The 27,896-nt window shown below is 37.4% G+C and overlaps 1 protein-coding gene across 1 annotated transcript in view; it reads right to left on the reverse strand.

Annotated features, from left to right (window-relative positions):
* Window positions 1-5,394: 5,394 nt before the first annotated feature.
* Window positions 5,395-27,896, reverse strand: part of LOC140334630 (uromodulin-like) — a 41,320-nt gene continuing 18,818 nt past the window's right edge. Inside the window, exons 16-21 of the mRNA XM_072416869.1 lie at window positions 18,430-18,453; window positions 18,334-18,357; window positions 13,904-13,927; window positions 8,005-8,253; window positions 6,697-6,755; window positions 5,395-5,480 (exon numbers count right to left, since the gene is read on the reverse strand). Of these exons, the coding sequence (XP_072272970.1) occupies window positions 5,395-5,480; window positions 6,697-6,755; window positions 8,005-8,253; window positions 13,904-13,927; window positions 18,334-18,357; window positions 18,430-18,453 (466 nt within the window). The remainder of the gene's footprint in view (window positions 5,481-6,696; window positions 6,756-8,004; window positions 8,254-13,903; window positions 13,928-18,333; window positions 18,358-18,429; window positions 18,454-27,896) is intronic.

Raw genomic sequence — 27,896 nt, forward strand, 5'->3', positions numbered from 1 at the left:
GGTGGAATTGTCTTTCCTTTTGGATCCTCCACTAACAGAACTCACCCCAACACGCTCTGCTCAGATAATATAATTCAGCTTTGCTGTCTTCCTTTTATACCATTCCTCTACAAGCATAGAAAACACTTAGACCGGTGTCACATGACAGCAGATTTTAGAATTCCTTCTATGTACTTTATATTTTCACCCATACAAAGCAATGTAAGTGATATTGCCCAAAGCGAGAGCAGTATGAGCATAGCGTTACCTAAGAAGCTGTCAGTCAAGTTTTCTCACTTCTTCAGTATAGGAAGAATAGAAGCAGAACTTTGACCTTCACTTTGTCTCAAACCCCCCAAAAGATGTGTACATATATTGTTGCTTTCCGGTCCATAGTAGCTGCATGTGTTCTTCGGGCATCTGATGGGTCTGTAAATAGCACACTTAGGCTTCCATTTATAAAACAGGGAATCTTCCAGGTCTATGTGTTTCAATGACAGCAAATGATTCCCACCAGGGAATGTGTGAGAGAATGTCAATTTCCTATTTTATAAAAAGAACCTTTAATGTCTCTGACAATGGTCACTCCTCCACTACATCTATGGAGCATAGCGAGGTTGTCACCCAGGCCGGAATTCAAACATGTCTGCTTTTGTTCATCTCCATCGCATGGTGGCTTACATAACAAAGATTAGCTTTGTGATTTTAAGTGACAAGAACGTCAGAATTTTGGGGAAATCAGTTTTCTGTTGTGTTCCCCATTATACTTTTCTATCTTTCTCAGAGAGCTGCATATGCATGTGACTACAATTTATGCTCCATTGTCTTCATTTGTAGCCCCCCAATTGTGCTGTAGAGATTCGGGACTACAAGCATGGCCCCCACATCCATTATACACAATGCAAGAAATCATGAGACAATTGACCTGATTTATTAAAGTCCCCTAAGGCTGGAGAGAATACACTTTCATCAGTGAAGCTGGGTGATCCAGCCAACCTGGAATAGATTTCTTCAAAGTCATTTGCTATTTGCTAGAAAATGTTTTTAATCCTGGACCAGATCCATTCCAGGGTTGCTGGATCACCCAGCTTCACTGATGAAAGTGTATCCTCCAGCATTGGGGAGCTTTAATAAATCAGGCCCACAGAGTTTTCTTATAGGCAGGAAGCTGACTTTCCAGACATTCGGATGCCCTTTAACCCCCTAGCGGTATTCCTGAGTGTGACATGGGGTGGATTTTCTAGGCTACTCGTGACTCGGTATTCCCGAGTCACACTCAGGTTCTCTTTAAACTAAAAAAAACTTACCTTGTTCTGTCGCTGTCCCCTGGCATCCTGCTGGTCCCGCAGGTCCTGGGGACACGTCCTTCCTCCTCGATCTCAAGCCACGGAGTGCAGAGGTGAGATCTATGGGGTTTAGCGGTGATGTCTGTACATATAATATATATGCTACTGTACACTTACTTTACATGTTTAAATATTTTTTTTCTTATAAATTAATTTAGTAAATATTGGTGAGTTATGACTAAGAATTATAGCCTACAATGAAAAATACATTTCCATGCAAAAAATTGGGCAGATCTAGACCGCTAGGGAGGTTAATGTTCAATCAGAAATAGTGCCAACCACCAGCAGTTTAACACAGATTAACTATATTCTATAGAAATCAAAATCTCCATCTACTCCTCATATATGATTGGGTGCTTGGTACTTTATTCATTCTTATTGTAAATGTTGCAAATTCCGATCTCCGTTAACCCTTTCAATGCCATTAGGTGTGATACACATAATTGTCAGCAATAGTGTTAAAAATGAAGAGATACCACAGATAGAATTGCCTCATGATTATTTAAAGGATAAAACTATTGCTGTGGACATGTTGATCATACATATAAACATAAAAGACTCATTAGGCACACAAGTTGGCTATGCCGTTTCACAAATGTTCGGCTTCTTCAGGAGAGGGGTAAATAGGGGAGTCATGGCCAATGCAACCAATATTTATCAATATTTACAATGTATGGACTGTGAACATTCATGAATATTGAAAATATTGAAGTGAGGCCTTGTTCTCAGGGTAGTACCAATATAATGTCAGCATCAGCCCAATACCAGTGAGAAATCCACAGGTTGGTTGATATCACAGTGGGGAAGGTCAAGGGGTCACATAGAAGTTCGTGGGGTTCATAGGGAAGACGCTCTAAACTTAGAGAACTTTTAAATTTTTTATAGCTAGCAAAAGGCATAAAATAATAGTATTTATAATAATAGTATGTAACCGCCACATCTACTCTGTATCCTCACCCGGTGGTGGAGGGTATGACTTGCTTTTGTGCTTGCTACTTCTATTAGGACATATTAACTCAATTATATGCTTTCATGGTCTATTGAGTATAAGCTCCTAACCAACAAAATAATGGCTAAAAAAAAACAGTTCTGTAAAGTGAGCTTATTCTATACACAAGGAAATGGCTAGTAAATTATGTCATTTAAAGGAATTTGAAATTCTCTTGTATGTTCTCACGAATCTGTTCTTCACATGACTCCAAACAGGACCAGGAAGAAAATGTATTAAAAATGTTTTATTAGTTTTTTTTATTATGTATACATTTCCTTCCCATAATCATTTTTCACCAGCAGATCACAAATGTCTCCCAGGGAAATTGTTTCCAAATATCTGATTTACATCCCTGCATCTATTATTTTCCAAAGCATTTCAACAAAAATATATATTGTCCTTTCATTCATAACATTCTTTATTTATAAAATAACAGGAAACAATAAATACACATATTAGAAATCTCAGCACAACAGACGGGAAAAATTGGAAGAACAATTACAGTTAAAAGAACTTTTACAGTAAAAGAACAACAATGAAATCGTAATAGTAATAACAACAATGAAATGGGCTCAAGACTTCCGACGGATGACAACACCTCGAAGTTGGTATCCGGACACGATTTGGTCCGTAAAAACTTTGTTAATAAATAAGGGAGGGAAAATCGGTTTGCGTTACTGCACATAGCTTATTTTAGCTTTAATCCCATGTCAACTCTTCTCATGCCAATCGGATCAGTTTGCCCGAAATGTGGTCACCATCTGGTTGTGCACGGCTATCCAAACATTCTGGACACAGACACTTGACTATATATCTTCCATAACCTCAATACATTTGCCCAGTGCCAGAACTCAAGAGTCCAGTCGCTGTCTGTCTCCCCCCTCCTCCAAATACCGTGCCAGACCTTTCCCCCAGAGAGCTCTCCATACAGAGCTATGTGAGGAGAGTAAGGAAAGATTTATGAGCGCTTTCTAGTTGTAATTTTTCTTTGATAAATCTGTTGATTGAAAATTGAACATTGTGTCGGAACTCCGTTTTGGGGAGTTCAATGAGTAAAAAAGCTCTGCATTTGCCTATGACTCCTCATCTTTTCCTGTATTTATCATTGTATGGTTTATGTCACGTTATGAAGTTATATCTTTTTGTATATGTCTATTTGCTGAATGCACCTTCTCTCTTTTTTTCTTTTTCCTTTATCTCTTTTTTTTTCCCTCTCTCCTCAGTGCCTGTTCCCGTATCCCGTAAACCTAAAATTGTTGTAATCTTTTTTATTTATTAGATCATTTCTATCTGTTCCATTTTCATTTTAAAAAATAAATAAATAATAGAGGAAATCATTATTTGTCTCACTTGTACTAACATAGATGTGTAAGTAGGTACATGAACCAATGGCAAATACTGTACTATAAAACCCCCCCATCTATGCCACCAAATAGAACTACATCGGTGGTAAACAACAGAAACCCAGAAGAGGCAATACCTAGTGGACTTTTCTGCAGTGTTGATCAGACAGAATGGAACGGGCCTACTCCTTTCAGTCTGATCAATGCTGCAGAAAAGTCTACTCAGAGGAATTCCACCAAGGGATCTACTCCCACCGACACTACGTTTGGGCAGAATCCAGCCCACTCTTATCACCAACAAGGTCTGGGAATCCCTCTCTGTTTAACCCTTCATAAGCAAGGCAAAATATTTACAGATTGGATAATATGCTACCACAAACACCTACTGAGACACCCACCACCAAAACTTGGGAATCTTCTCACAATTAACTCTTTATAAACAAGACAACAAGTTGTATATATGTATATGTTGCTACCATACACACTTTAACAATCCTTCTACCAGCACCCATAATCAGTGTATCTGCATACTAACACCCAGAAATATAACTCATTGGTTATCACACATACCCCTAAAGAAACCATTTAAGGCGAAACGCGTTGGGTCTATATCCATTGCATTTGAGTCATCCATGTGCGCATTTCTATCTCTATGTATGAAAACTGTGCAAAGGCAAAGAAGATTTTACCAAGGCACTGCTCTATATCATTTCCTCTATGAACTGAATATTTATAATGTATACTACACCATTTTGTTTGTTTTTGCACTTGTGATATACATGGATATGTTTTTAACTGCTGTATAATATTGTAGCACAACTTATATTAAGAATATATATATCTTACTTGGCCTACAAAAAACCCTGCTCTCCTTTGGCTCTGAATTATTTCATTATTCATAAAAAAATAAATGGACTGCCATGACAAATCAAACCCGGTCTTAACCCACTTCATGCTTTTTGGCAAACAAAGCTCATCATTGACTTCTTATCTCTGTATTGCAGCATAATGGAGGTGCCTTTGGGTGAGCTGTGTATGTAGCTTGAGCGGCCAATCATAATCCTTGGCTCTCCATTACATGGCACGGAGCCAGCAGGGCCCCATTCTTTTTTTCTTATGGTTGCATTGATGGCATCCTAATGTACATATGATGTGTGAATTCTGTTTTCTCATTTCACGGTGTGTAGGTTTACAAGACAATTCAGCCTTCATTCTTTTAGAGACAATGTTTAATATGTTTACAGGTAATTTTCTCATTTATTTTTCATGTAGATTCAGTAAAGGTTTTGTAATAATATATATGAAAATGAAAATATCACATGAAGTAAAAGAAAAAATAATTCTGCAGCCTGACTGTCACCAGCATATCTGTACTAGAAAGTATTTCCCGATGTAACCCCCTTTGTATCTCAGCCATAAATCAAACCTATGAGAGAGGTCAGACTGTTTTATGTTCCCACGTCCCCATTCATTTCTCTTCTACTCGTTTTTCTCATATTTCTCTTTTCCTAGCCCTGTCAGATAACATTTCAACTCCCTCCATATTCATTTACCCATTTCTCCATATTTCTTGTTAGATGATATGGGAGCTCTGAGTGTTATAGTTGTTCTCGGTATTTACCATCTTCCCAAATCTTTCGTGTCCATAAGGTCTCTTACTGTATCTTCTCCTTCTCCTAGAACTCTATTGGAAATCTGAAGTTGCACTAAACTAGGGCAATGTTTTATCATTTTACTATGATGACCCAGAAATCTGCTTGTACAACATCAGCAGGAAAGCAATGACAGAGATCAGAAGACTTGGACTTGGTACAGCAATGTCTGGAACACAAAAAAGAAATAGTAATTTTAATAGTAAATGGAGAGGGTAAAACATGGGATTGAATTTTTACTTTATTTTAAGGAAAGAATATTCCTAATCCACCTATACAGAAGATGACTTCAAGTCCAGCAGACAATTTGGAACTAATCACACAGGGACAAGTGTAACAAAGGCCTGGCTGATGCCTCTCTTCTGCACATGTGGGCAGTTCTGACCCCAGGTGGGCCTGCAAGTTTAATCAGCATTGCGCTGACCAATCAGGAAATAGCCTCTTGATAAGCTATTTAATTGGCTCAGACACAGTGCTCAGAGTTTTTTCAATGTGTCTCCAGACTACTGCGGAGCCCCCTCGCTCTGTTCAGCATTTCCTATTTACCCGTTGTCTGAGCGTTTTCCCAGTCTCGCTCTGGTTCTAACCCCCCTGATGACCAGTCTGCTGTGTTCCCTGCTCTGTTCTCTTGTGCAGTTCCTGTCTTGCTGTTCCAGTGTCCCCACTGTCTCCTGTGTTCCTCTGTGTTTTTGTTGATCCTCATATCACCTGTGCCTCAAGTCTTTTCCTGTGTTCCTCTGTGTTTTTGTTGACCCCTGTATCACCTGTGCCTCCAGTCTTTTTCTGTGTCTCCTGTGTTCCTCTGTGTTTTTGGTGACCCTCGTATCTCCTGTGCCTCCAGTCTCCTCCAGTGGCTCCTGTGTTCCTCTGTGTCTTCGGATTTTTCCATGTCACCTGTACCTCCTGTGTTTCATGTATTCTTCATGTATGTGTCTTTAGTGATCCTTGTGTCACTGAAATTTTTAGCCTTATGGTATTAGACTTTTTTTTACTATTTTCTTGCCCGCTGATTTGGTACTTTACAAGGTTCTTCTCACCCTGGTGTGCCCAGGGACCACAAACTTCTAACAGTCTTCAAGTGCAATACCCTTACCACTAGAGGCTATGGAGAAGACCAGGTTGTGACTTAGACTTTGCACCTTTCCCCTTCATAAAGCTCACACCACAACAAAGGAACCCATACGGCCCCCAAGTGGTCCAGTCTCTCCAAGTGTGACAATGCTTTGACTAAAACAAGATTTTATTTAATTTCTCATCTTACCTCCACCAGAAGGTCAGCTGAAACTGAAAATATAAAATTACATTATTCTTTGGATTTATTTATTTAAAAGCAAATCCATGCTATTCATTTTTCAAAAATTTAAATATTTGAAGGGAAAACCGACCTTTAAGGGACACGCTATTTTCCAGTACAGAGATTGTGGGGTCAATTTTGTTGGGGCATCTAAAAGGATAATATGTAGTTCATTATTCAAAATCTAACAATAAATTATTTCAAAAATTAAAGTCAATTTTTTTTACTTAAAGCTGAAGTTTAATTCGATTATATTTTGCTGGTCCCTCATTTTCACCCACCATCCCTGTCAACATATTAATGGAAGCAAATCTTTCTACTTTTACTCCAGTGGGAAGGATGTCACCCTTACAGAAAGTGAAATACTTAAATGGTTTCAGTGGCAATTGTCCTGAGAGTACAAATTACTCATTGCTCATGGAAACTCCAGCAACCCCTGGGGGAACCCTGGTTGAGAAACCCTGGATTAGATAATACTGGATGTTCTCCAGCTAGAAATTGAGGTGGACAGTTTCTGCCTGCTGCAGCTTCTACTGCTAACACTCCATTGGCTGTAATGGCACTATACAAATACAGTTTAATATTAATAATAAAATGACAGGGCCACTTTTAGCAAATTTACAGCCAACGGCTCTCCAAGGCTGGAGAAGATACACTTTCATCAATGAACCTAGATGAACCACCAAACCTGTAATGTTTTTTTTTAATTATTTGCTATCTGCTAGCAAATGTTTTTAACCCTGGACCAGATCCATTTCAGGTTTGCCAGGTCAACCAGGAAAGTGTATCTTCTCCAGCCTTGAAGAGCTTTAATAAATCAGGTCCATTATCTAGGTTCAGCATTTATGTCTTGCTATGGTATATCATCCACAGGATTATATATTAGGACAGAGAAGGACTTGAAACTTTGGCTCCGGAACATAACAATTTGGCTCATTTGTTATAGGAACTGTTGGTATTTTGTTAAGTGTTCCATGGTGCAACATCAGTTGGTGGTCATGGTGAAATGTAGCCATTTTCAAAGGACATGTCTTGTTATGAGGTCCTCATAAATTTCATTATGAGCTTTCTTTGCAGCTCTCGTCATTTAGTCATATGACACCTCATAGTTCTCAGGTCCAAATGGGGAGAGCTAGGTGTAAAATGTTTACCATGTGCCACTGACTGCTGGCCAGATTCTGATCAGTTGCTAAAGGATAAAGCATCTTGATTCAGGGACACCAACCCAATAAATATTTTTATTACTGCTTGGGGGGGAAGACAAATGCTCTATCTCCAAGACCGATCCACCTCTGTAATTTCGTCAAATCTTGTTTGTTGGTTGCCTGCATTGTCTTCACAACTACCAGATGCTTTTTATTTTGGGGTTGTCAACATACAACCAATGTAACAAACTTACTGATCCTTTATGATTTCATATCTAGGGCTGTAGGTATTGTCAGCTGTTGGAGTGGCGTAGCAGTTGTTCATAACAAGCAGGAACTGAGATAAGCTTGTAGCTCCACTTACAATAACACCAACATATACCATAGAGGAGGAGTCCAGCCACACCACAGATTCTGTATACAATGTGGTATAACTTGAATCCCGAAACAGACCCATTGTTATTGTGAAATTGGATGTTCCAGATACATGAATAACAGCCGAGCTGAAACAGATCATAATCATTATTTACCAATATCAATATGTGAGCAAATGATGTGTTTTGTTATAGGAAACAGAAAAGGAACAAGTTTCATAGATTCTATGGGCTACATGAGTTCTGTGGATTGTTTTTTAGATTGCAATAGGTTCTTTGGTTTGTATGGCTTGGAATTCATGGGGGATTTGGGTTGGATAACAGTGATTTAAGACATGCGCTTACATCTCAAAAACTAAGATGTGGAATCAGCTGCACTCAATACAGAAATATTTATACAGTGAATTTTTTATTACTATGTTACTGTTACATAGTAAATCAGGTTGAAAAAAGACATAAGTCCATCAAATTCAACCACTAGGGAAATAAACACCCCAGATAAAACCCGATAGACAGTTAATCCAGAGGAAGGCAAAAAAAAAGAAAAACCCTATAGTCCTGCTACAATTTGCTTCAACAAGGGAAAAATTCCTTCCTGATACCATGAGGCTGTTTTCTTTATTTCAAAACTTTAACCCCCCAATTATATTATGTGCTTCCAAAATCATCCAGCCTTTTCTTAAAGCAATCCATGGAACCTGCTATTGTAGAAAGTATTTGCTTTTCAGATCGTATTACTGTTATTGTTGTTGGGGTCAGTATGTTTTTCTGTTATTATTTGTCAAATTTATAGCTGTTCGGTTTGCCAACAGTTTGACCTAAATTGACCTTGGGTTGATTTGTGGCTGAATTTGAATCCTATTGAAATTTATTTAACACTATGTAACATAACGGTCAGTATATCATGCCAGTGGATGTTTACATGCTACACTTGCAAAGGTAAACATTAGTTAATTATAATTTTCTAGGAATTATTAAAATCTTTTCTGAAAATGGGTAAGAGGTGCAAAGTACCCCTGTACTCATCTCTCAGGAGGGAGCAGGTATCGGAGGAGGACATTGAGGGAACTTATAAATACATAAGAGGCTAACATGGGTGTCCCTTTTCCTCTTTTTTTCATGGATATAAGACCACTCATATCAGCTGCCTTATTTCTAATCCAATAAGGCCTTAAGCCTTTTAAAGGGTCTGTTGGCCAAATTTCCTCACTTACCACCTTATAAGATTGGTGACTTACCTCTCTGTTTGCAGTTGTAGTTTTCAGCATCTAATAATACCAAAAATATGGGAGGCAATTAAAGCTTTAATCATGATTTTGTAAAGCATCTTTGAGAATGGTAAACTCATCAAAATTCAGCAATGTTTGGGAACTATAACATGCAAATGCATCACTGATTGTAGTCGCTAGGGCTTGAATATACTTATACTTGAATATAATCTGATCTGAATATAAACCAAAAGGGTCAATTTTTACTAAAAAGCAGGAGAACTACCCAAATTCTCACTAATAACTCAGGATGTATATCTTTCTAGTTTCACTGTTTCTTTATAAAATATGGGGTAGGGGGAACCAGTGGTTACAATACAAAGAGTACCAGTCTATCAAAGAGAGTAAGGGGCCACGGACCATGTGGGATTAGAAGCACAGATCACTAAATCTAGCTCCCATTTAGACTGTTTGTTTATCTTTTTTGCAGAAGAAAGTATTTTGTACTGAAACTGGTTATTAAGCCAACACTTAGAATATGGAATTGTGCAAAGAAGAGTTTATTATTCTCCTGATGTTTCTTGTGTTGCGTTATTGCATCTGCCAAACACTTGCAACATTAATGTTACACATCTGACATTATTCTTAGTGCATTCATAGGCAGGACTATTAAAAGCCCCAAATGTTTTCTAGAAGGAAACCTTTTCTATTGAATTCCAGGGCTCTTCACTAAAGGTTTCTCGCATAGCTCCACCACGAATGATGTCCACCTTCTCTTCTTCATTTAACAATAAATTTTACAGGGGAATCTTGAAGCCGCTCAGGAGATAATACCCCTCCATTAGACGATTCCTTCTCTTTATCTCTATCTGGTTACATTTCTAATTTATCAAAAAACAACAAGGACAGAGATTTAAGCAGGGTTTTTCGGCACAAACGATGTATTCAACATACATTAACAAAATTTGTAATAGGGTTTGTACATTAAAAAATACCACTGTACATAACTAGTGGTCAGGTATAATCATTGAAGTCATATGATTACTTAATACAATAAACAGTAATCAAAGGTTGGTTTGAACCACCTTATTACCCTTGGGGTTCAACCACAGACAAAGTGATTTTTTCACTAGACATATAACGGCTATCAACTTATATATTGTTGACCATATACAATGTTTGATCATCAAAGCATGTTGTTTTAGGATTAGAATTTTAGGTTTATTTTAGGAATGGTACAGCTATGACTTGTAGAAGGGAATCCTAAAAGTTTTTTCAAGTAATTTAGAGTTACAAAATAGGATTTAGTTTTTTATTTTTCTTGTATTTGACAATAGTAATTGCTATAGTACCCAGGTCCCATTACAGTCTGGTTTTTCTTGTCCTCACCTAATTCTTTTCGACATTGCACCATCACATTCTAAATGTCCCCACATATACATTCAGCAATGTTTACTTGAGAAAGGTGAAGCCCCATATTGGTACAGCCCACGACAAGATACCCCCTTAGTGTAAGTAGACCATGGGAAATATTCTGTTGCCTGGATTGAATAATATAAAAATGCTTTTTAATGGACAACTTATTATAATACAAAACACACAAAACTATGTGAAAACAGGAAATCATTGTGGACTTAAAATGGGTTAAATGGTACAATAATCTAAAGGAATGAGGTGTTGGGTTGTGATTAGTAATGAAATAATATATGTATACTGGAGTAACCCTACCCAGTTATGTTATTTACCAGTATATTGGGGTATTTTCATGACTTCTATTAGCTGTAACCTCAGGCGACACCAGGGCAATAGAAGTTCAATGGAGATATGTATCAATATTAAATATTAAATATTAAAGGGGACCTGACACATGAATATTGAAGGGGACCTGTCACATGAATATTAAAAGGGACCTGTTACATGAATATTAAAGAGCACCTGTCACATCAATATTAAAGAGCACCTGTCACAATACTGATGTGACAGGTGCTCTTTAATGTTGATGTGACAGGTCCTGGGTCTACAGGAACAGTTTTAAAATCCATATAAATGTTCCTATCACATTTATATGCATTTTATGCACTTTTACAAGCGTTTTAAAGCTTAACTTTAAAACGCTAAAAAACTTTTACAAACACCTATGACACGGTTTACTGCGAATTGCAGCAATTTTACAAAAGCATTTATAAAAGTTTTACTTTTAACCCTTCCAGGGAATGAGTACAGGGGTACATAAAACCCCTTAATCGTTGCCTGAACGGGTTAAATTATGTGTAAAAAAAATGGACAAGACTTTAATGTTAAATTATTTTATTAATGTGTGTGTTTGTGTAACAAAATTTTTTTTTACAGGTTATCCCAATGACAGGAGGATTTGCAGGGTTGCAATGAGCACAGCCCTGGAAATCCTCCTGACAGTGAGGGATTGCAGGGCACTAGGGGTTAAACGAGGACAAGCCTCTCCATTCACCCCTAGTGCTCTGTGATTGGCTGAGGTTTTACGTTTCTCAGCCATTCAGCACCAGACATGAATGGGGAGACTTGTGCCCATTCATCCCTAGTGCTCTGTGATTGGCTGAGAAATAGGAAACCCTGATGACAGCTCAAGCATCATCAGGATTTCCCTTTCCTCAGCCAATCAGGGAGCAGAGCAGTCAGCGAAGCTTTACTATGATGTCAGCTCGGCTCCCCTGATCACCCCTGCAGCCCTAGAGGAGCTGTGACATGGTCTGTATCTGTACTTACTTGCATAGTCCAGGGTTACCGTAGTATATTGTCGTGTAACGCAAGGGAGTCTGCCAGATAAATAATTCAGAGCTTTTTTAAACTGGTATGCATGGCCCCAAAAAAGTACACATTTATCCATCAATAGGGTAAGGGGCGCCCCATCTGTAACATAAATTGTTCGGATCAGACAATTTTTTTTTTTAATTTTCTTTAAAACAATCAGGATTGTAGAAAATGTTGTAACAAAGTCTATCTGTCTATGTTGGTGCTGAGTGTATGTTAAAGAATAAAAAAAAAATAATTAAAAAAAGTAAAAGGTATATTCATGATTGCAGGACTGTGTCTAAAGTTGATAAAAAGTGTGTACATGATCAGATTACAATGTGTACAAACTCTACTATTTTAGTGAATCTAGCCAATTGATTGGCTCATATGAGGTCACATGTCTTCCTTGGACCTTTGGTGCTCAGTTCATTCTCCAGAGAGTGTGCAGCCTTATTAGCTGCCGGGAAACCAACTTAGGATGAAAGTTTTTGTGTTGAGTACCCAAAATTTCAAAAAAAAACATTTTATTTCAGCCCAAATAAATTCATAGATAAATTAATATATGTATATATATATATATATATATATATATTACTTGTGTATGTTCTTGTATCAGAATTCCTCATTTGGCAACTTACTTCTCTTTGTACAGTTGTAGCTTTCAGTACCTGAAAATAAGACAAAATGATTAGGAAATCTGTGAATGTCAAATTAATGTCAAGGGGGCAATAACCTCAACAATTCTGTCTAGACTCCCCACCTTCCTCTGGAAGGATTTATAAAATATATGACCCTCGTGTCACTAGCCGACTTGGTAGAAATGTGTGTACTCCAGCTAACGCAGCGTGATGATGTAGCTCTCAGCGGATCCATAACAGCTTTGCATCATAGATTGTAGGTTGAAAGATGTTGGCCATTATTCAGCCTAGCAGCACTGCGGATAGAGGGGCATAGGAAGACCCAAAATATTACGAAGGCAGACCCGAACCACATCAAAATATGACTTTTTGGAGACATAATAAAACCTTCATTTAATGTTCTCCAGAAGATCCGTTTAATACTTTTACGTGAGAATATTTTGGTGAATCCCATACAAAGAGCTCACCAAGGTACAAAACCTTTTGCAGATAAAATTGAAGAAAAAATGTAGATTACATTTACTTGTATAGAATAATTAAATTACCACCAACACTTTTCAGCACATGGACCCCCTTCATCAGGGCTAGAAAAATAATACGAAACAATAGCAGAACTATAATAGCATAGAGCAACAATACGTTTTTCTTTTTGTATTTACTACCCTATAACAATTTTAGCATTTATTAAAATGCATCATTTGCAGTCTTGTGTTTTTAACATTTAATTATGTTCAGTTACAATCATTTAATATGCTCCAATTTAAACATTAAATAAATGTCATGAAAGCAGTAAAACCCCACAAAGACAATCACAATGTCTGGAGTGCTGGTCATATCTAAAAGAAGAATTAGAAACATAAAAAATAAATGGCAAAAATGCGTAAGGGGTATTTATACTTTCACCCAACTTTTAAACAAAATATACTAATTTTTTACATTCAGCTGTAAAATGCATGAATTAGCTTTTTATCCACATATGTAATAATTGAATACATAGTTGTCTCTGTTTAGTATTTCTTTTATAATATGTTATCTAATATATATTATTATATTATATATTATTTATATATAGCACTTCATATGAAAGATAAAAGCTCCCAGCATGATGTCACCCTCAGTTCTGTCATAAAAGGAGTAAAACATCACATAAGAATCACAACTTACTGGAGTTCCAAGTGCTCGTCATCGCTGAAAGAGGAAAAAAAAATCTCAAATATTGTAAATTGGAAAACTGGAGATGAGAAATGTGATTTTTAATTTGCATGATTGCATCTGCCACACTTTTGTTATACAACATGTCACATTAAAGTTTATAGGAATAAACATCTGATGTCACAATATGCAGAGATCTCTATAATTAAATATTCACCGCTTACTGGAGTTTGTAGTGCTGGTCATCTCCGATCAGGAAACTGGAAAACTGAAGATGGGAAAATCTGAATTGTTCATTCTCATTAGTTCTGATGTACCCCTTGAGTATTATATAATTATTTTTTGTCCCCGTAACCTAAAACTCCTTTTTGCCCCAATACAAGTGCAAAACCCCTCCTACCTCTCCCGGACGTAGCATGGTTCACATTCACACTCAGCCAACCCCCTGGTATAACTAATAATCCCCGGCACATGCAGCTCTCCTGTTCATCCATCAACCATTAGGATATATTATTCTTACCTGTGTTAATTGCACAATTCTCACCTGTTGATGTTTCAGAGATCGGGTCACATTTGTCTTTTTCATTCCCTACATCCTGAAGAAGCAGCGTTATCCTCCACTGTGAAACGCCTTGAGTAAAGGTCCCACTACTATAATATTGCAGCAAATTATAGTCATATTTTATCAAAAAGACCTTCATGAGTAGAACCAAGAAAATACATGATTTTGAGTTTTTCTAGGTCTTAGGTTTGAGTCCCAGCCAGGACAATATCTGCAGGTTCCCCCCCGTGTCTGTGTGGGTTTCCTCCAGGTACTCCGGTTTCCTCCCACATCCCAAAAACATGCTGTTAGGTTATTTAGCTCCCCTCTAAAATTGATCTTAGACTACATTGATGACATATGACCATAGTAGGGACATGAGTTCGGAGCTCCTTTGAGGGACAGTTAGCGGCACGACTATGGACTTTGTACAGCGCTGTGTAATATGATGGTGCTATATAAATACTGTATAATAATATTAAAATAGAGTATGACAGGGTGTTTCATGGAATTGCTGGAAATGTGTTGGATGGGGTGTTTTTAGCACCCGGGCTAAGGCGCTTTGTCTGGTAAAAGCTTCAGTGAATTGTGTGATAGTCGGTCAGATAGTTGGCTTTTATGAAAAGCTAGTTTTGGAGGTCCCGTAACAAGCCAAGGAAAAGTTGGGAGGGATCCTTGGCCTCCCGGTCCATGTCCTGGTCTTCACCTGGAACTTAGAGAGCACAGAAGTTCTATTTAGAGTTGGAGCCGCAGACTGCTGTGAGCAAACTGGTTTCCCAAAACTTGAAAAGTAAGATATCAGTTTTCGGTTTATGCGGAAGGATTTTCTTTGTTTATGCCATGTGATTAGCCAGAGAGGGATAACAAAGGGGTAGCTAGTGGCCCATCCAGGCTAGGATTGGTTTTAATGTTTTTTTCCTGTTTATATTGTATTGTATTATCGTATTGTATTGTATTGTATTATATTGTATTGTCTCCATGTGATCTAATAAAGCACCCAGCCATTAACCTGAACTCTGTATACTAAGAAACTGACCTCATGTTACTGCAAGCCTGTTGTAATGAGCAATGTCCTACAGCAAGCTCACAAGTTAGGATGTGTAGTAGTATCTGGGTTTAAGATGTACATTTCTTGAATGTGCCTATAAATATCCCATACGGGTATTTGTCCCTCACTGTTACTTTAGGACTGGCGACATTTATTTATCTGATTAAATATCTATTTATCTATTTATCTATAAGACCCACTAACACAATCATGTGACAATAGTTTGGTGGATTCCGTACAAATATCTCACAGAGGAGCAAAAACTTTTTAAGATGAAAAGGAAGAAAAGATGATTATTGTATAGTTGCTTGGCATCTTCGGGTGAATGGATCTCCTTCATCAGGGAAATCAAATTTTATATATCACAATACTGAACGTTATTTCGTTTTTATTTTGTTTTTTACTACCTTATGAGTATTGATAGTGTGGTTTCAATGTATGAAAAATGAATAAAACGTATGTATTAGATTCTATTACAAAATAAATATATATATCAGATTAAAAAAGAGAGAATTGGCAGAAATCTGTAAATTGATACAATGAATCTTCTCAATTTTTTTTTGGAAGGGGGGTATTTATAAATATAAAAATATTCTTGTTTTTTTATTCACCTGGAGAGGGTGAAGAGAAGAGAGAGAAGAGTGTGTCTTTATAATTGTATAGAATTGATTAAAATCTTTTATTTATATTCAATAAGATAAAATAAATGTCCTAACATACACACAGATATGGTTTAGTACTCTGACATTATGAATCGAGTTATAATGTACACCAACCCCAGTGAAGTGAAGGTCAATATAGGTCATTTTCCTATTAATGGTCTCACCCGAAGCGTTTCGCCTTCGTGGGCTTCCTCAGGGGAATTGAGACCCTAAAATTTATGCAAGCACATATAAATTAGTATGCAGAATTAACAATTCCCACAGTAATATTCAGTTACACAATCATATCAGAAGTCATAATTTACTTAGTATATTGACCAGGTAGTGATGTAAATTAAAAGGATAGAAGATCAGTAATTCAACTTGTACCCAAATGCCAGAATCACACAAAAAGGGGCTTAGTGGTCTGAGTACACTCTGTGGTGGTAAACAATTTCAAAATTAGGATTAGAGATATAGATAAAAATATAAATTGGATACTTCTAATATACATTGAAATATTCTTATTAAATGATAGTTGCACTCACTTGGACTATATCTTATTAAAGTATTGTGGATTAATTGTTAGAATCGTTGATAATGTAGCATACACAATTAGGCTTGGTGACCTATAAATGATATAATAAATATTCCAAAATTAGATAAGAAGTTAATACATGAACACTAGAACAAACTGCACTAAATGAAATGTCCACAAGGTGGCACACCTGTTGAGGAGGTTCCAATATAGAACTCAAAGACTTTCAATAAGGATATTCCATGTTCATAATTAGAACTAAAGAGCAAATAGATTTCTCAGTCAGTGAATTATCATTTATTAGAACAGCAAGACTCAATTAGGAGTAAAAGTGCTTCACCTTTCCAAAAATGTAATCAAAAGTATCTGAGGGAGATTGGTATATATAGTCCGTGCTGCAGAGACATATTAGGGTACAAGCTGGTTAGATCTCAAGCAAAGGGAATAGGGGAGCATAGCAGAAAGTTAACCACTTTTTTCTAAATATGAAATGTCAGGAGCTAGGTTGAACTTTTTTTAGGTTGATAACGGGAAGGATTCAGGCAGAGGGGGCTGGTGGCCGCCATACAGAGTGTTTCAATCTCCCTCAGACATTTTTGGAAAGGTATGTGAAGCACATTTACCCTTAACTGAGTCTTCCTGTTCTATTAAATGATAGTTTAATTTAATTTAGTGCAGTTTGTTCTAGCTACTCATGTATTACCTTTGTATTCAAATTTGAAATATTTATTGTATCATTTATAGATCACCAAGCCTAATTGTGCATGCTGCATTATCAACGATTCTAACAATTAATCCAAACTATAATTTATTAAGAATATTTCAATGTATATTACAAGTATCCAACTTATATTTTATCTATATCTCTAATCCTAATTTTGAAATTGTTTACCACCACAGAGTGTATTCAGGCCACTATCCCCCTTTTTGTACGATTCTGGGATTTGGGTACAAGTTGAATTACTGATCTTCTTTCCTTTAAATTTACATTGCTACCTGATTAATATACCAAGTAAGTTATGGCTTCTGATATGGTTGTGTAACGGATATTTACTATTTGAATTGTTAATTCTACATACTAATTTATATGTGCTTGCATAAATTGTAGGGTCTCAATTCCCCTGAAGAAGGCCCATGAAGGCGAAATGTGTCGGGGGAGACCATTAATAAGATAATTACCTATATTGACCCTCACTTCACTGGGGTTAGTGTACAAATATAACCAACCCAATGTAATGTATCTAGATTCATAATGTCAGAGTAGTAAACTATATCTGTGTGTATGTTAAGACATTTATTTTAACTTATTGAATATAAATAAAAGATTTTAATCAATTTTATACAAATATTGCCTTAAAGAGCCACTCTTCTCTTCACCCTCTCCTTATCATAAAATGTTCAGGCTCGACAACACTATCTAAGTAGTTACAAATTGTATCCCTTAGAAACTGATCACATACCAAACTTTCTAACCTTTTCATTCACCTGTACAATGTGTTAATCAGATTTTTACGCACACATGTAATATTATAATCCATATTTATCTCAGTTCAGTATTATTGTAGTTTCACAAATATTTAGCACTTTAAATAAAACATACAATCTTCCAGCCTGATGTCCCCCTGAGTTCTGTCATGAAAGGAGTAAAACACCACAAAGGGAATCACAACTTACTTGAGTTCCAAGTGCTGGTCATCCCTGAATAAAAAAAAAAGAAATGAAAACAACTGAAAAACACAATGAGAAAGTGTGATCTATCATACAACTTACTGGAATTTGTAGTGCTGGTCATCTCTGAAAAAAATAGAAAAAAATTGTTCAGAATTTCTAAACTGGAAAAATTAGCAGTCATATAATTTTATTTCTCTACCAATAATAGCCAGGTGCTGATCATCAGATGTATTGATTAATTGATTCAGCGTGATACCTCTATAAAAGAAAAAGTTTTAGCTGGTCTTAAAGGTTCAGGTGTGTGTTACTACCATGTCAAGGAGAAAAGATATCAGCAATGGTCTTAGAGAAGCAATTGTTGCTGCGCACCAATCTGGGTAGGGCTAGAAGACCTAAAAATCTGAAGTCCATCATTCTACAGCGAGAAAGATTATTCACAAGGAAAATATTCCAGACAGTTGTCAATCTTCCCAGGAGTGGATGTCCCAGCATATTCACCCCGGGGCCAGACTATGCAATGCTTCTAGTATATGAAACATACCTATCTCAGACTCTACAGGCCTCACTTTGCATGCTACATGGTAAAGTTCATACCAATACATAGGTACTAGGGTAAAAAGAGACCAACAAGTGCAACCACTGGGGTAATAAACATGTCCAAGGTAAAACCTTATAGATATAGCTGATCCAGAGGAAGGAAAAGAAAAAAACCTTATAAAGCCCGGTTCTCTTTTCTCCAACAGGGAAAGAAATGATTTCCTGGTGGCTTTAGGCAGTTGGATGAACACAGAAACACATTGAACATGTATGGCTTGTTTGGAAGGGTTGCCAGAAGAAAGGCTCCACCCTCTAAAATGAACATGGCAGCACAGTTTAGATATGTGAAGTTCCATCTGAACAAGACGTCTGGATGGATGTTCTCTAGACAGATGAGGTTAAAGATGTTTGGTTATAATGCATAGCGCCAGGTGGGGTAAAAACGGTATATTGGCACAAACACCTCATTCCAGGTCTGAAGCACAGTGGTGAAGGGGGAATGAATGGAAGCCATAGAACCTGGGAACCTTGCAGGTAATGAGCTGCCCTCAACCTAATCGAAATGCCCTGGTGGGACCTTAAGAGAACTCCACATTATTATTAATATTATTAACTAATGCCCGCATACGCCAATAAACTGAAGCAGTTTTATGTGGAAGAGTCAGCCAAAATTCCTCCACAATGATCTGAGAGACTGATAGTCATTTAGAAAATAATAGCTTTCTGCTTAAGGGGCTTCTTCAAGCTATTATATATATTATATATTCATGGGGTGTACTTAGTTTTTCACTCATGGCTTCTCCATTTTGGATTCTTTTTTGGTAAATAAAATATGACATGGTAAAATAGCTATCACTATTTTTAGCCCTGATTATATATGGAGCAGGTTTCTAGTTTTAATCATTTGCAAATATTTGTAAAAACAGCAATGCGTCATCATGGCCCCTTTCTGAAGTGTGATCCCCAACTCTAAACCCCAATCAGAATTCCTTCAAGAAACATACAGTATATAGCAATTAAAAGATCGGAGCAGTTATTCAGAGAGGCTTACTGGCACGGGGACACAGCAAAAGTCCAACACAGTTGTAGCTGATGACCCCCAACATAACCCCACACCAAGCACAGCAAGCAAAATAAATATGCCCACTGTATAGCAAATGTATGCAACTTGAAAAGGTAAGTGTGCTGGGAAGCTTTGCCCTGTGTGTTGTGTGAAAACCCTTTTCATGTGCACCTCACCTTGCCCTTGAGGCTAGTTATATTGCCATTGTTGTTTTATTTGATGTTTACAGTGTATGAAAGAGAGAGATCAGAATCTGCTAGCCTTGAATTTTTATTGCTGGGGGCTATTCATTATTGTTGATGGTTTGGATGTTACGAGGATTAGGTTTTCTCAGATTCCGGGTATTGTTGTCACTCCCTCGTCTGACTTAGCTGTAACTGTACATTCCTTGCTGCTTGTCCGACCAGTTAATCCGGGAGAGTATTAGGCAACACTTGCTGTCCTTGGGGTGAGGTTATTCCTCTTTTTATGTGTCTTCTTATCATTAAGGTAAATATTTCAATGCCTATAAAGTTCCTGATCAGTTTAGTCACAACAGACAATAAATTAAAGTAATTAATGACCCAGCCCTTTTTTTCTAAACCGTGGCACACAGTTCCACCAGGACAAGAGTTGGCATCTGGCGGAGGACTGACAGAGGAGCAGAAAACCACAAAAAATAAAATCCTCTTTAGCAGGTCACAGTCTGAGTATATATGCCAGGGATGCCGGGAAAGTACATCTCAGGCTGCACGTGTAAAGGAAGGAGACGACGTGAGCCGCTGACCAGACGCCAAATCATTTTGTTCTCCTTGCTGCTGCTGTGAGCGACAATGCTAACCAAAATACACAGATTGTGATTTACTGCAATGACGCATAGCGCCCGATCAGCCAGATAAACTTCTCTTACATTATCCCCTTTCTAAGGAGAAACCTTCAGACCCTCAACCCAAAGGTTTTCAGGATTCTCACTTTATAACCCCTCTCTGTTGAGGAAACTTTAACATATTTTCAGTACTCTTCCTGGTGCAGGTACTTCCCGGGTTAAGGACATCCGACATACAGACGCCTCCTAGATATGAACGGAGCTTCCTGCTCCTGTGCAGGATGGAGGCTTGAAGGGGGGAGGGGGCTAGACTTGCAGAAAAAATATTTTGCTAAAAACAGCTGAGGTTGTGGGTGATCTTCAAAGCTGAGTTGATCCGTATCTTGTAATGACCAAGACAAACTCTGCAGTTGTTTCTTTTTGCATAATAAAGCAGAGCTTGCTCCAGAAGTTAATGAATGTCTAGACACCATAAAGGTTTTTTTTTGTTTTGATTGTGATTGTGAGGATTGTATACAGTAACTGACACCACGCTGCCTAATAATATGTTGAGACAAACATCTGTCCTAATTGCATTTATTAAAATAATGTAACTGTCCCGACTTACATACAAATTCAACTTAAGGGCAAACTTACAGTCCCTATCTCATATGTAACCTGTGGACTACCTGAACATTTTAAATGTGACATACATGGGTACATCAATACCCACTATGTAGATGTTGCCCCACTTTTTTCATACAGGCGTGAAAGTTTTTCATCTCACCTGTGCACTAAGTCTAAGGAATTAAACATTACTGACTTTGTTCATGTGAGGTTGTAAATTAGTGCTGGTGAATGTCCTGCAGCCCAACAAGTTGCTGTATTCATTTGGTGCTGGTATCATGGAACTGCTGAAGGACCTGCAGCCGAGGGACAATGGCACGAGACCTGAGGATTTGCCTAGAGGATGTACTGACTGGTGAGGTGCTAAGAGAACAGATAGGATAGGAGAGAGCCAATTTGTTGACAGAACCCCAACTACACAGTTACTAGAGCAAAAGATAAGTTCAGGAATAAAAATTGAAGATCTTGCATTAGGGAAGGAATGAGATAAGGTATCTGATTTAGCATTCTCACTGGCACTGACAACATAGAGCATAGCAAAGAGTTTGCCAAGCACTTCCTAACACGTGCATTCCCCCATCATCAATCTGTTCAGATTCCCAATCAATTATCAGGTTATGCTTACCTATTCATGGCACACCAAAAATGTTAACATTTCTGAATGGACAGCATCCACTTTAACTAAAACCTCAGAAGTTCTGGATGTTGGTTTTCCTTGCTGCAAAGGAGAATCATCTATTACCAATACACAAAATGAGTCAGGTAGGTTAACAACTGAAATTCCAAAAGAGCAGGCCGGAGATATATCCATAAAATTACAAGCAGCACCACTGCCAAGGAATGCCTGGCAATGGTCAACCGAATAATCCCAGGAAATCTGAACAGGTAGTGGGAAACAATTAGATTTCAGGGGAAATACCTACTTTCCTAGGGGGATTTTAATGAGTCCACCTAGTCATTGATGTTTACCTAACTTCCTCCAACGACTGGATTGAACAAAATGACCATATTTACCACAATACAAACAGCCCTTCAGACCTTCTCCTCAACCTCTCAATGGCTAACAGCCTACAGGAGCTCAACTACTTTGGCTTCTTGGGTCCGGGAAGGAGGAGGTCTGGACTGGAGAAGTTCGGAGGTATGGAGGGTTCAGCTGGTAGAGAGAGTCTTACATGTGGTGATCACAAAGTCTGTGGTCAATTTTGATGGTCAATTGGATAGATTCATCTAAAGAATCTGGCAATTGGTGAATTATGAGAATATCCTTAATTGCATTGGACAGGCCCAGACAAAATTGAATGCTGAGTACCAGATCGTTTCACCTGGAACTGACGACCCAGCAACAAAACAGTGAAGCTGCTGAAAACCACAAGGAGCATATCAGATCTGAGCATGTAGGCCCCTTAAAGGATGTCACTGGGTTGGTAACTGGGGATAAAGACAAGGTAGATTTAATAAACTTTTTTTTAGCTCTGTGTACACAAAGTAAAATGACAGAGCTCAAGTCCAAATTCATAATAGCAATGTCACTGCCTTAAATGAGTCACAATGGCTCAGAATTGATATGATTGAGAAACATCTGGGAAAAATTCAGGTTGACAAAGCACCAGGACCTGATAGATTACATCCACATAGAGCTGAGCTCGGTTTTTTAAAAGCTATTATTTGAAATTTTTAGAGACTCTTTAGTCACTGGCAAGGTACAGATGGATTGGGGTAAAGCCAATGTGGTTCCTATCTTCAAAAAGGAAGCAAAGTCATTACCAGGTAACTACAGACCCGTTAGTTTAACATCCATAGTTGGAAAGGACTTAAATAGTTTGAGAAAGAACCACATAGAGGAGTTTCTTCTAGAAAATAATATTATAAGTGATAGTCAGCATGGCTTCAAGAAAGACAGAAGTTGTCAAACAAATTTACCCTCTTTTTATGAGGAAGTAAGTAAACAGGTAGACAATGGAGTAGCAGTTGATATAGTGTACTTGGACTTTGCTAAAACATTTGACACTGTACCCCACAGACGGGTAATATGCAAGTTAGGTTTAGAAATGTCAATCTGTAAATGGATAGAGAACTGGCATAAAGATCGCATCCAGAGAGTTGTAATGTGGAATCGGCTCCCTCAGGAAGTAGTTTCAGCAACTACTATAGATTGCTTTAAGAAAAAGCTGGATGTTTTCTAGAAGCACAGAATATAACTGGGGATTAAGGATTTAAAGTAAAAATAACAGTGACTGTTGATCCAGGGAACATCTGATTGCCCCATGGGATCAGGAAGGAATTTTTTTCCCCGTTGAAGCAAATTGTACCCGGGGTTTTTTTTTTCCTTCTTCTGGTCCAACTATGTCTTATTGGGTTTATATCTGGGATATGTTTATTTCCCTAGTGGTTGAACTTGATGGACTTATGTCTTTTTTCAACATAACCTATGTAACTATGTAACAGTGCACAGACACATTGCACAGATATTGCACTACAAGACTATAGAGACAGGAAAGCTAAACTCGCCTGTCATGAGAATGACTTGCTGCACCAGACAACCCTCCTGCCCTCTCTGCCTCCCTCCCCACTGTTACACGGAGCCTTGTCACACTGAAACACATCCCCGGCATCCCTATACATGGGGCTGCTAGGAAACAGCAGGGAGGGGTAAGACAGGTCTTTCTGCATTGCCTGATGATTTTAGTGCAAGGTCCCTTGAAGAGGGTGAAAGTGCACTGCAGGCGTTCCCCTCCCTCTCCCTGAATGATCCCGGTATCAGTGTTTACGAGGCTGCAGAATGAAGGGGCCATGCTACAGGGGGCATGCCAGGCAAGATGGAACTGCAGCCGCCTGCCTGGCTCCCCTTGGAAGCGCGTGTGGGTTGGCAGTGAGGCAGTATTTGGACCATAAGATGTGGGTTGGGGGGAGTATGTCTTATAGTCTAAAAAATTTGATAATCGGGAGAGCTGACATTTCTGTCTAGGGAGAATCACTGTTTTCTAATATTATAATTTTTGGCATTGACCCACATGGTACTGTCAGTCCTTTTCCTTTGTCCTCAATGAAAATTAAAAAATTCCCATCAAGTTTAAAAATAAATAAAAAAAACTGCATATAGGGATCATTAAAACAACAGACAAATCTTGAATAGTGTTGTTGTATTGTCTGTATAATCAGCCTGGACATCTAACATTCTGACAAGTTTTGTAGGAACATTAGCTGTTTTCCATATGAGCTTTGCTGTATATATAAATATATTATTATTACACAGTATTTATATAGCACCATCATATTATGCAGTGCTGTACAAAGTCAATAGTCGTGTTACTAACTGTCCCTCAGAGGAGCCCACAATCTAATGTCCCTACCATAGTCATCTGTCAATAATGTAGTCTAAGGTCAATTTTGAGGGGAAGCCAATTAACCTTAATGCATATTTTAGGAAAACCGGAGTACCCAGAGGAAACACACACAGACACGGGGAGAACCTGCAAACTCCATGCAGATAATGTCCTGGCCGAAATTTGAACCTGGGACCTAGCACTGCAAAGGCAAAAGTGATACCTCTAAGCCACGGTGCTGCCCAGGTATGTACATTACTTGGTATATAGATTTACCAAGCTGACCTTTAAAGATCTCATCAGTAAAAATACGTTACTAGAAGCAACATACAAAATTAAGCTGTTGAAAGTTGTATTCTTCAGGATGAGAAGTGGATGTTTAGAGCAGACTTCTAGCCAAAATATGACATTGGTCATCTGGAATATTTATTAATTATGCTGGAATAATTGGTTTGCCCCCAAATTGACCTTAGACTGTGCTAATAACATATGACTATGGTAGGGACATTTGATTATGAGCTCCTTTGAAGGAGATTTAGTGACATGACTATGGACTTTGTAAAGTGCTACGCAATATGTCAGCGCTATATAAATACTGTATAATGATACTGATTAATACTAATACACTAGAACAAAAAAAGAAAAGTTGAAAAGGGGCGTCTCAACCACTATTTTCTGTGGTCAGTCTTCTATGATTTATCTTCTTGTTCGACATGACCAACTTTGAGTTATCTTGTTGGACTCACATTATGAAACAGGATCTTTTCATGAATATTATAAGAAATTGTTAGATGTCTTATTGACATTAACAACACATCACTCCTGCCGGTAAATTTTTGTGATGACCAAGAACGGTATTGAACTTACATTTTACTCAAGAGTTTGAGAACCGAAGGGAATGGTGATGCAGCTTTCACACATTCTAAGTGAAGTCTGTACATTCTTCATTGAGTCCTCCATGCAGTGTCTATTCATACATCAACCAGCAAGATATTAAACCCACCCCCCCATATTCGTCCAGTCGGGTTTTACCATAGCAGAGACATTCTTCTTCTTCTTTTACAATCGGCTTTATGTAGCGATCCTTCATTAACAAAGTCTGCTCCCAACAATGATTTGTTTCATAAAAGCAGAAATATAAAAGGGCTCTGGGCAAAAGTCACCTAATATTTTACCCTGACTTCCTTATATTTTTTTATTGTTATACAAAGAAAAGTCATTTATTTTGTCTGAAGCAAACTCGACATTCCTCAAGACTTCAAGCTGAACAAGTTAGACATTTCCAATTCATGAAGTATGAACACTTTAATATTTTTCAGTTTATCTCTTTAGGAAACTTTTGAATACAAATATATTATAACAACTTATACTGACTCTACAAAAAAAAAAAATAACTATGGGGAGCCCCCAACAGATTGATATTTGAAATGTTGTGTTACATCCCCCGTATATTGACCTAAGGTTGCCTATAGCAGTTCGTTTCTGTGGTGAAACCATTATACAAACAATTCCATCCTGTTTCTCCCAGTAAGTCCCAAGAATATATGTCAGTTCACCACAGAAACCATCTGCTATAGGCAACCTTACTACAATACTAACATAGTGACAAATAACTTATCTGGCTGAGAAAAAGTTACAGCATCCCTCTTTAATTGGTTATTTTTCAATTCTTAGCTTTCCTAGAGCATAATTGGATACTCTCTTAAATACTTTTTTCTAAAGACCATTTTTTAATTTTTTTTATCTTATTCAGAATAACTTTTTGGACATATCATTTTAAGAATGTCCTACCTTACTATTATGACTTATTTTTGTTTTCGTCTATGCAACATAGATGTGTACATGTACATCTACAAAAATCTAAACTTGGTTACACACCTGCCTGTTTTGGAAGTCCCGTCCCAAGATTTTGTTTTTTATTTCTTGCAAGGTTTCATATGGTAATTATCCTAATTATTATATCGTAAAGTTGATTTACATGAACTCTACGAATAATACTTCTATTTGATAACTTTCCTTTTGCTTTGATTTTAAAGAGTCTTTTTTTTATGCCTATGGTATTGCTCCTAAAGAGTTGGGTTGTTCCTGTGAAATGCGTTGGGTTTGATTACCATCACCTAATTTCTATTGTTGTAAACCACATCTACTTTGTAATTATGTACCATGGTATGCTTTAGCAATGAACATTGTATTTAATGTTATTAGAAACTTTGAGGGTTTTAACTTAACCTCAATAAACCTTCTAAAGTTTTAAATATATATTTTGTGCCACGCAACTCACTACTTTTGGATTCATCTTTTTGGCGAATAACCATAGACCCTTTGGCTTTATTCTTTTGTTAGTGAAGTTTTATGTTGAAAACTCTGTTATGGGGTTATAAAGTAAAACTTCTAGACAACATTAGTTATTTCTTCCAAAGGCTGTGCTATCAAGTATTAAGCTGAGGGTGCCAATAATTTTGTTCAGGATAAAATTGTGTGGAATGTCTTAGATTTTCTTTCTCTGTTTTTTGTGTTATTTCAGTGCCAACAAAAGAAAAAAAACAAGACAATACCAAAGCATTTGTAATTGCAGCAATGTTCTGGAAGAATTGGTACATTTTCTGATATAAATGCAAGGGTGCCAATATTTTTGGTCATGACTGTATATATATTCCAAAATTAAAGTAAAAATCAAAGTATCCAGCAAACATGTTTGTGAAGTTTTATCCATCATGGTATAGCAGGTAGAAGTTAGACATCATATATATAAATGCACACACACCCAAATAAACATTGATACAACATAAAGGAATATTCTACAGCTGATGTTATATTGGGATTGTGTCAGTTCCATTATGAGATGAGAGATATAAGTAATTTACATGTTGTCATATTTGGGAAATACACGTTATCATTTCCTTGAGTAGAAGTCTTAAGGGCACTGCACATATTTCTGGGTAACAATTCTTCTGACAAGTCTGACAACATTTTTGTTTGGACAGTAAAATCAAATAGTAAAAAAAGGCTCAAAGCAATACAGTAAGTGGTAACGAGGCGTGTTAAGAATGTTCCCAAAATATCACAGATGATTTATTTCAGACAAAATGAGACGCAGTGATGGAAGCAGTTTGGGTCCATGATTAGTGTTGGTGGAATAGCTCACTATTGGATTTGTCAGTTATTCGCTCAAATAGACCAAAATTATTCAGATGATTGAATGTCAAATTCGAACACCATTAAAGTCAAAGGG

This window comes from Pyxicephalus adspersus, chromosome 7 (genome assembly GCF_032062135.1).
Source record: "Pyxicephalus adspersus chromosome 7, UCB_Pads_2.0, whole genome shotgun sequence".
NCBI lineage: Eukaryota > Metazoa > Chordata > Amphibia > Anura > Pyxicephalidae > Pyxicephalus > Pyxicephalus adspersus.